This window comes from Pithys albifrons, chromosome 3 (assembly GCF_047495875.1).
Source record: "Pithys albifrons albifrons isolate INPA30051 chromosome 3, PitAlb_v1, whole genome shotgun sequence".
In the NCBI taxonomy this organism is placed as follows: Eukaryota; Metazoa; Chordata; class Aves; order Passeriformes; family Thamnophilidae; genus Pithys; species Pithys albifrons.
This window is the reverse complement of record NC_092460.1, coordinates 48541360-48550827: the sequence shown is the minus strand read 5'-3', so window position 1 is coordinate 48550827 and position 9468 is coordinate 48541360. Positions and strand designations below refer to the sequence as shown.

The 9468-nt window shown below is 48.6% G+C and overlaps 1 protein-coding gene across 2 annotated transcripts; it reads left to right on the top strand.

The window, feature by feature from the left end:
* The first annotated feature begins 1849 nt into the window (after nucleotides 1-1849).
* Nucleotides 1850-9453, top strand: EIF3D (eukaryotic translation initiation factor 3 subunit D). 2 transcript variants are annotated; one of them, XM_071551690.1, is made up of 15 exons: nucleotides 1850-1950; nucleotides 2247-2380; nucleotides 2677-2722; nucleotides 3099-3235; nucleotides 3341-3426; nucleotides 3923-3995; nucleotides 4135-4247; nucleotides 4465-4597; nucleotides 5181-5328; nucleotides 5580-5710; nucleotides 6158-6243; nucleotides 6470-6599; nucleotides 7045-7187; nucleotides 7991-8271; nucleotides 9321-9453. In XM_071551690.1, exons 2-15 carry the CDS (start codon nucleotides 2258-2260, stop codon nucleotides 9332-9334), a joined length of 1644 nt encoding a protein of 547 aa, XP_071407791.1. In that variant the 5' UTR covers nucleotides 1850-1950; nucleotides 2247-2257; the 3' UTR covers nucleotides 9335-9453. The 2 variants fall into 2 exon arrangements, with proteins under 2 accessions (XP_071407791.1, XP_071407790.1); XM_071551689.1 differs by having other exon boundaries at nucleotides 4132-4247.
* The last annotated feature ends 15 nt before the right edge of the window (nucleotides 9454-9468 follow it).

Sequence of the window (9468 nt, the reverse complement as noted above, 5' to 3'; positions counted from 1 at the left end):
CACAAGAACAGAGGCAGAGGAAGTTTGTTAGACAGCCTATCCCATCCTGCTGTTATCAGGTGAGCCATTTTCACCAAAACCATTTCCAACAGGCATTTGCCTGCCACAGGATTAAATACTTCTGCCAAGAGAAGTTCCATAGTTCCAGGAAGTTTAATCATCATTTGTGCTGGAGATGTTTCTGACACCTCACTGCTGCCTGAGCTGCTGTGCTCTGCTGAGCCTTCAGCAGACAAAAACCCATGTTTTCGTCCTCTTTATGACATCCAGGTACAACCCAAACAGGTCTGTCATGTGTCATCCCTGGCTTTTACAGTTAAAAGCCAAGCTCAAGCTTTTTAATCAATATGGCAAATTTACTATCATTAATGTCACTCTCTTCCCACTCCCACACTTTTCTTATTAAGCGGCGATTAAGCCATAGAGAAATTTCAGTGAACGACACTGTTGTCCCAAAATAGGTTCTGTGAAACAGGCCAATCCACACACAGTCAAGGTACTGGATTTATTTACAGTTCTGTGCAGAAAGGGATGTCAGGTGGCAAATCCACAAAGCTCAAAACTATCAAAACTCACTATTTATACATTTTAGCACAAAAGGCATTAGAGTTCATTAGCTACAAGTTACAGTTCTCCCATTAATTAATATTCTGTCTATTGGCTAACAATTCTCTTGCGTCTCATGCTAATTAGTCCTCATGCTCAGTCTTTCTCTTCTTCCAAGTCAGTGGGTTTTGTGGGTCGGTGGTCTTGATCTCCCCCTGCCACAATTACCTGTTACCCATTGGAGCCAATTCAGCACAGCTGCTGAGTCGTCTTTATTAGTTTCTTCCTGATCTTGACGGTTCTGTCAAATGTCCTTGGGGCCCATAAATTCTGCATTCTTTGTGTCCGCTCTGTTGTATATCCTTCCCAAGCTTTGTTAACCTCCCTCTAGGTCTGAGATCTGAACCATGTCAAGCTCTAAACCTTAACAAGGCAATTCTACCAACAAGTAATTTGTCTTTCTAACACCTGGACATCACTTAGAGCTGGCTAGCTGCTGTTTCACAGATTAGATCTCCTTTCTTGTTGATTAGGCTTGAAAGTATACAAAGAACAAACAGCAAAGAATAGAATAGAATCATAGAATCATAGAATCATTGGGTTGGAAAAGATCTCTGAGATCATCAAGTCCAACCCTTGGTCCAACTCCAGTCCCTTTACCACATCGTGGCACTCAGTGCCATGTCCAATCTCAGTTTAAAAACCTCCAGGGATGGGGAATCCACCCCCTCTCTGGGCAGCCCATTCCAATGCCTGAGCACTCTCTCTGGAAAGAATTTTTTCCTGACATCCAACCTAAATTTCCCCTGGCAGAGCTTGAGCCCGTGCCCCCTTGTCCTATTGCTGAGTGCCTGGGAGAAGAGACCAACCCCCACCTGGCCAGAACTTCCCTTCAGGGAGTTCCAGACAGTGCTGAGGTCACCTCTGAGCCTCCTCTTCTCCAGGCTAAACAACCCCAGCTCCCTCAGCCTCTCCCCATAAGGCTTGTGCTCCAGTCCCTTCTCCAGCCTCGTTGCTCTTCTCTGGCCCCACTCCAGCCCCTCAATCTCTTTCCTGAACTGAGGGGCCCAGAACTGAACACAATACTCAAGGTGTGGCCTCACCAGCGCTGAGTACCCTTCCTTAAGAAAAATCCTACATAGTTCACCCTTTGCAGCAACACCGCTGCTTTCCGGAAGCCGCTCTCCGCTTCCTTGCGCTTGTTTTTTTTTGTATTTTTGTTGGGGGAGGTTGGGGGGGGGGGGGGGGTGTCTTTATTCTTTTTTTTATTTGGTGACGCCAGCGGCGCTGCCGTCGCGCGGCGGTTACGCCATCGGGGCGCGCCGAGCCTGCGCGCGGCCCTTCCGCACGCGCCGCCGCCGCCTCAGGATCCGCCGCCATCGGCGCCGCGCCGGGGCCGCGCAGGTGAGGGGGAGCGGGGGGCGCGGGGGCCGCCCTCCTGCCCTGTCCCCTGCCCCGCCGACACCCACCCGCGGGCACCGAGACCCCCCCTCGCCCCGCCGCGCCCCGCCCCGCCGCTCCCGCCGGTTCCGGTGGGGTCGCGGCCCCGCCCCGGCACTCGCAGCGCGCACCAGGCCGGCCCGGCGGAAGCGCTTTCCCTTCGCTGTGGCCTGTGTCGGGGCAAGGCCGCGGGCTTCGGTGTCTTGCCGGGCGGCTACTGAGGGTTTGTTTTTGTTTTTTTGTATTTTTGTCTCCTCTAGAAGTCTAAAAAATGGCGAAGTTTGTGACACCCGTGATCCAGGACAACCCCTCCGGCTGGGGCCCTTGTGCTGTGCCCGAGCAGTTCAAGGACATGCCCTACCAGCCCTTCAGCAAAGGGGACCGCCTGGGCAAGGTACCTCGGCCGTGCAGTGCTCGCTCCGCGTGCCCTCTGCCATCCCAGCCCTGCAGGCTGCGCTGGGGCTCGCTGCTGCTGGTGGCCGTGGCTGCTCCTCTCGCACCCTGGGCAGTGCCTCCTAACACACAGCATGACTCTGAACAGCTTGCAGGGCTAGCAAGCAGAGGTGGGAGTCAGAAGGATTAGTTCTGGAGTGTACTGCTTCTGCTGCTGCTTGGAGTCCTGCTGTTCAACGTCATGTGAGGGGAAATGTTGCATTAACACTCACTTTGACTGTTTCTGCTTGTCCTTAGGTGGCTGATTGGACAGGAGCCACATATCAGGATAAAAGATACACAAGTACGTGTTGTCTGGTGACTGCTCCTGTGGTTAACTTCCGACAAAATTTTCTTCAAGGATCGTTCCTGCTTTCATGTCTCACACACACCCTGTGATTACTTGCACACCTCAGCAAGACTGGCGTCCTAGTTTGGGAAGCAGGTTTCACCCTTGGGAGAGCTCTCTGGGGCTCTCCCTGTCCTTGGGGCTTACTCTGGATTTTTGTTCTGCCTCGTGGCCGGGGCTCTTAAGGGAGGCCTGGAGGTGGAGGGGGGAAAACATGCAGGTGTCCAGTTTAGGCTTCAGACTTAGGTGAGGACACTTGGAGAGAAAGGGGCAAAGTATCAGGGTTTTTTTCTTAGAAGCTTGATGTCGACATGCTTGGTTTTATTTCCAGACAAGTACTCCTCGCAGTTTGGTGGCGGAAGCCAATATGCGTATTTCCACGAGGAGGATGAGACGAGCTTCCAGCTGGTGGATACAGCACGGACGCAGAAGACGGCGTACCAGAGGAACCGGATGCGATTCGCACAGGTGAGGACGTGTTTTCAGAGACAGGCTCAGAGGAGACTTTTGGCACCACAGAACCATTTCACAACTAAAATGTCCTTTTTTTTTTCCTTTCTGTTATTTCCGCAGAGAAACCTGCGGAGAGACAAGGACCGTCGGAACATGCTGCAGTTCAGCATGCAGACACTGCCAAAGAGTGCCAAGCAGAAGGAGAGGTGAGGCTGCAGGGATGAGTGTACCAGGCCTGGGTTGGAGTGCATGAATGTGCTGTTAGTAAATTTGCAAACTTACTGTAGCAGAACCTGTTGGAGCAAATAGTCAGCAGAGAACAATTTCAGGATACTTCAAGTCTGATGTTCTGCTGATGTCAGCAGTACTTAGAAGCATGGGTTTCAAACAGCTGCCTAAGAATTTAGGAGAGTTTTATAATTGTATTTAGAAAGTAAACATGGCATCCCAAACAGAGAATATCTTCTGAAAACTGCGTTCCAGTCCTTAGATACAAAACTATGTAAAGAGCTGCTCAGAGCAAAGAACAGACTTTTTAATGCCTCGGGCATCTTGATCAACAGATGGCTCAGCAGATGTTTCAGCAGCTCAGTGCCTGAAAGCACTGCTTCTCTGGTGGTAGTTTGGAAGTGTAGGAATGGTTGTGGCATATATAGGAATAGAGAACTTCTCTTCATGGCTTTTTCACAATTGTCATTTTAGGGATCGTTTGCGCCTACAGAAGAAGTTTCAGAAACAATTTGGAGTGAGGCAGAAATGGGACCAAAAATCACAGGTAAACTGACAAGCTTTGTGCCTCCTGCAGTGGTTTGGTTTTGCTGGCTGGGCTCATGGGACAGCTCCTCTTACACAAATCCTGATGTGCTATGTCTCCATTTCTCTCTCTCCCTGTCCTACCTCTGGCTGCACAGCAGAAACCTCGTGACTCCTCTGTTGAAGTTCGCAGTGATTGGGAGGTAAAGGAAGAGATGGATTTCCCTCGGCTGATGAAAATGCGCTACCTGGAGGTGTCAGAGCCACAGGACATGTGAGTCCCTAAAGCAGCCCTTTGCTTGCTTCCTGAAGTGACTGGATTTTTGGAAAACAGGAGGGCAGGGGTGTGTTGGCCTGGTCCCAGTATTCTCTTTGAGTTACCCAAAGCAGAGGGGGGTAATGGAACACCCAATAGGCCCTTCAGTCCTGTGCAGTTCATAGGTGGTGTTATCTCTAGGAGGGATATCAAGATGGTCCTCTTTACTTTGCAGAGAGTGCTGTGGAGCTCTAGAGTACTATGACAAAGCCTTTGACCGCATTACAACAAGGAATGAGAAGCTCCTGAGAAGCATTAAGCGCATCTTCCATACCGTCACTACTACCGATGACCCGGTTATCCGAAAGGTACGTTTGCTGGTTTGTAAATCCCAGTAGTGTGTTTCTCAGTGTGTGCTGTTGTTGGAGACCAGCTGTCACCATCAGACCAAAGGGCAGAAAGTAAAGAAGCATAAGCTGGTATAATTATTTTTCTTAGGTCCCAGGCAGAGCTAGATTAATGCAAAGTTAGGAACACTGGCCAAGGAAAGGCTGTAATTCTGGAAAGGCACGCAGGCCAGTAGTTATTAGGAAGGAAACTCGTATGTCAGAGACCTGATTCTAGAGAGTTCTGCTTTTGGAGGAGAGGGGAAGGCTTGGAGATTTCTCTATTGTGACCTCATTGGTAATAAGGAGCTGTGCATTTTCCAACAGAATTAACATTTCATAGTAGTTTATTACTTTCCCCTTGTATGGGTGAGGGTGGACCAGGATTCCTGGGTAGTACCTCTTGCTTTTGCCACCAGTCTGTGGAGTACTTACCAGTCCCCCTTCCTCAGTCAGAATGGCAGAAGAAATCGGTGATCTGGTTTGCTAACACTTCTCATCCTGGATGAGGAAGGTGTACCTATTCTTATTGCTGAAAACCAGTTTTGTCCTCCTGTATCCATAGCTGGCCAAGACACAAGGGAATGTGTTTGCCACGGATGCCATCTTGGCCACACTGATGAGCTGCACTCGCTCCGTCTATTCCTGGGACATCATTGTGCAGAGAGTTGGATCCAAGCTTTTCTTTGACAAGAGGGACAATTCAGATTTTGGTGAGGAAAAGTCATGAAAGAAATTTCTGTTGCAGTAGCTAAAAGGTCTAATTTTCTTTATGCTTACTTGAGTTTATTCTGTGTCTCTGTGTCCAGACTGAGACCCCTGAACAGCCTGGTTACTGCGGTATACTTGATAGCTGTGGGAGGAAGTTCAGTGTTGATTTGCTCCAGTGTGGGACTAGAGACTCACTGAAGCTGATGTAGATACTCCCCCAAGTATAACCGCTTATATCTGGTTTCCTTCCCAGACCTCCTGACCGTGAGCGAAACAGCCAATGAACCACCACAGGAAGAGGGCAACTCATTTAATTCTCCACGCAACCTTGCCATGGAAGCTACCTACATCAATCATAACTTCTCCCAACAGTGCCTGAGGATGGTAAGTGGAGCAGCACTGAGTAGTAGGGTCTGCATTTCAGAGAGTTTCACAAAGAGACTTCATTAAGACTGCTTTAATACAGCACATAAGGATTTTCATTGACAATTATGTTACACAGATGCTCTTTCAGTTTTGAAGGAGGTGGAATTACTTCTGGTGAGCAGTGTGACTGTTGTAGAAATTTTTCGCCTTTATTTCACAGAGAAGTCATCCCACTCCCATTGGTGATGCAAACAGGCTTCTGAGTACACTTACTGAAGCTAAAGTGCCATTACAAGTACTGCTTATACCACTATGGCTAACCTGAACATGAGGCTTCTCATCAGCTGTCTTAATGTTGTTCTCTATCAGAGAAATCAGATACTGTTGCCATAAAAATATATTTCCATTAGGGGAGAGCTGTCTCAGGACTTTTCCCTTAACATGTCCTTCTGTTTTTATCTGCAGGGAAAGGAGAAATATAAGTTTCCTAACCCAAATCCCTTTGTGGAGGATGACATGGATAAAAACGAAGTAGCCTCTGTTGCATACAGGTATGTTGATACCTCTCTGATGCCCAGATTTGGCAAGGAGAAAGGATGTCTGTATGATATGGAGGCAAAACAATAAGGAGTGTTATTGATAGGAGCTTTACTTGAGAGGGATTTGTGGGTAAGTTCACAGTGAAGAGATAGAGGAGGAAAGGATTTTACTGAGTGCTTGCATGGACCTGGAAGAGAACAAAGGTCAGAAATAACCAGGTGGATTGTTTGTTGACAGATACCGAAGGTGGAAGCTGGGAGATGATATAGATCTCATTGTCCGCTGTGAACATGATGGAGTGATGACAGGAGCTAATGGAGAAGTGTCATTCATCAACATCAAAACACTGAACGAGTGGGATTCCAGGGTGAGGAAAAATGGGATTCCAAAGTTAGCTCTAAATCCTTCACTGCTGCCTGACATGACAGGTACAGCAGAAAACATAAGACAAACATCTGGCAGTATCCCACAAGTGTTATATTGCACCAAAGGAGTGAAACTTCAGTGCTGATGGGATTCTCCCTCACATGAGATATAGCTGTTTTGGGTCCTGCTGTCTGCAGGTGTTCAGCAGAGTGGCCAGTCTGTCCCCATGCTTCGCTTGTGAATTCTTCCCTCACAAACAGGCAATCCCAGCTGTGTGTATTTCTCCCTTCCCGTGCAAGGGCTTTCCCTGTAGGCTGCTGGTCACATTCCCTCACCTGGTACCCATAAAGTAGATGGAAGCAGCTTCCCTATCTGATGACAGGATGGCTGAAGGGGTGGCTGCTGCTGGCCTGTCAGGTTGACCCTAGTTTTGATTCTCCTCTCAGTACTGCAATGGAGTAGACTGGCGCCAGAAGTTGGACTCTCAGAGAGGAGCTGTCATTGCCACGGAGCTGAAAAACAACAGCTACAAATTAGCTCGCTGGACATGCTGTGCACTGCTGGCTGGATCAGAGTATCTTAAACTTGGGTAAGGTGGGGTTTTCACACCAAACATCTTCCAGGTGTATTTTCCATTCTTAAACTCGGTATATGTTTTAAGTGAAGCATTTATAGAACAAGTATCATAAAATCACTGAACATTTGAGTGGCCAGGAAAGGAAAGCTTGTGGTGAGTGCACCTGCCTTGGTGTAAACTGCTGCCCTTCAGCATCAGGCTGATGTGCCCCCACTGTGACTGACCTCATGAGACCCCACACATGTGAAGGGCAGGTGGCCTCTGGTTCTCAGCCTGCTTGCTGAGGTCACCAGCAGGGGAAATAAACGGAGGGAGTGTGCTGCCTGTCAGGAGTCTCATTGTGGTCCTCAGTGCCCTGTTACTAAGAAATTCGGTGATGGGGAGGGTATGGCCACAGGCCTTTTTTGAGCTGGCAGCTTAAAATCATTTGAGTCTGTGCTGTGATAATGAACAGGAGGCATTTGCTGCCTCGCTTTAGTGGTTCTGCAGTCCTAGGTTACACTCTCAGACACAAGACTGATACTTTCCCATGTACTTAGTTCTAAACTCAGCTAATCATGCTTTTGCTTAATTTTCATCTGTGGGACTAATTCTTCTGTATTTTTTGTACCACTCCATCCGATTTGGGGATTTCCAGGTGCTTTACTGATTCACAGTTTGTAGCCAGGAGATCCTCTTAGCTTTCAGCATTGGAGTATTAGGATTTTTCAGCCCAGAAAACAAAACTAAGATGATCACACTGCTTTTCTTCCTGATACTCTTCCGCGGTCTGAGCTTAATTTCTGGTAACCTCTCGTTTCTTCTTGCCCCCCTAGGTATGTATCCCGTTACCATGTAAAGGACTCTGCCCGCCACGTGATCCTGGGCACGCAGCAGTTCAAGCCAAATGAGTTTGCCAGCCAGATTAATCTGAGTATAGAGAATGCCTGGGGCATCCTGCGATGTGTCATCGACATCTGCATGAAGCTGGATGAGGGGAAGTACCTCATCCTCAAGGACCCCAACAAGCAGGTGATCCGGATCTACAGCTTGCCTGATGGCACCTTCAGCTCTGATGAAGATGAGGAGGATGAAGAGGAAGAAGAAGAAGAGGAAGGTTTGTAGCATACTTGGTGATTTATTATTCTAAGTGATGTACTGGTCTGAATGAAAAGTGGTGACCTGTGGTAAGGACCAGAGCTAGAGGCTGAGATCTGACCAGTGCAGTGGCAGGAGAGGAGTGAGGCTGGAGAACATGTAGTCCCAAGGGTCGGACTCAGCTGAAAAGGTGTGAGTGATGTTGGGAGTACTTAGCTGGAAGCCTGAAAAGAGTGGAGAGCTGGAAATGCAGTTGTTGTGCTTCTGTACAGATACAGGGTGGGGCAGAGAGGTCCCCAATCAGAGCACTGACTGGGAGAATGCAGCCTGCTGAGGAGCCCTTCATTCAGCAGCCCCAGGATTTGCAGGAGTGGGTGGGTGCTGATTTCTGTTGGTACTGGGATATTTTTTGACTGCAGTTTTAGAAATGGCAGCGACTAAGATGACACATTTAAAACGTGTGGTGACAGCGCACTTGAGGTAACTCAGTGAAGGCTTTCCTGAAGTGGCCATTGAAGCTGAGCAGTCGCTGACTGATCAGGATGGGACTTTTGGAGGGGTGGTGGTGCCCAGTGGAGAAAAGCTGTTGTTGATTCACTGCCTAAAACCATCTGTGATCCCTGACACGAGATCTGTGTCTGCTCTGTTCACAGTGGGAAATCCTTTGTCCTAGGGCTCCTGCCTTTGTCATGGGAAGAACATCTCCTTATCTCTTATCTCCTTATCTCTTCTTATTAGGCTGTAAACTTAGCCTGACTGCTCTGGATTTTATTATGGAAATACTAGTTAGGTCTCTGCTGCGTAATTTGCTCAGGAATGTAAATTGTGTCATTCCAAATGACGTGTCTGTGGTCTTGGCTGATGGGCAGGTTTGTTGGGAAGGGGTTGGGGGTGGGGTGGAGAGGGGGGGCCAGGCAGTTGGAGGTGCCATAAATCTCCCTGAAGCGGCAGCCTTGGTTTTTTGTATTCCTTGTGGCATTTCCTTGACACAGAGGGTTTATTTTGGGGGTTGGGTGGATTTCTTTTCTGAGCTGGATTTACATCATTACTGTTTCTCTTCTGTTTCAGAGGAAGAGAGCTGAACTCCTCAGCGGCACCGACGGTGGCAGTGGCCGGGCAGCCCCGTCCCTGCGGGCGGGTGGTGGCTGCATATGGATCGTAACTGGAGGGGAAGCGGAATAAAGTTGATTTTGCCGAGTGACGCAGCAGTGTGTGT

Coding starts and splice junctions, on each gene's coding strand:
- EIF3D (XM_071551689.1), top strand. CDS start 2,258: ATGGCGAAGTTTGTGACACCCGTGATCCAGGACAACCCCTCCGGCTGG. Junction 2,381..2,676: donor AAGGGGACCGCCTGGGCAAG/GTACCTCGGCCG, acceptor GCTTGTCCTTAG/GTGGCTGATTGGACAGGAGC. Junction 6,600..7,044: donor TGAACGAGTGGGATTCCAGG/GTGAGGAAAAAT, acceptor TTCTCCTCTCAG/TACTGCAATGGAGTAGACTG.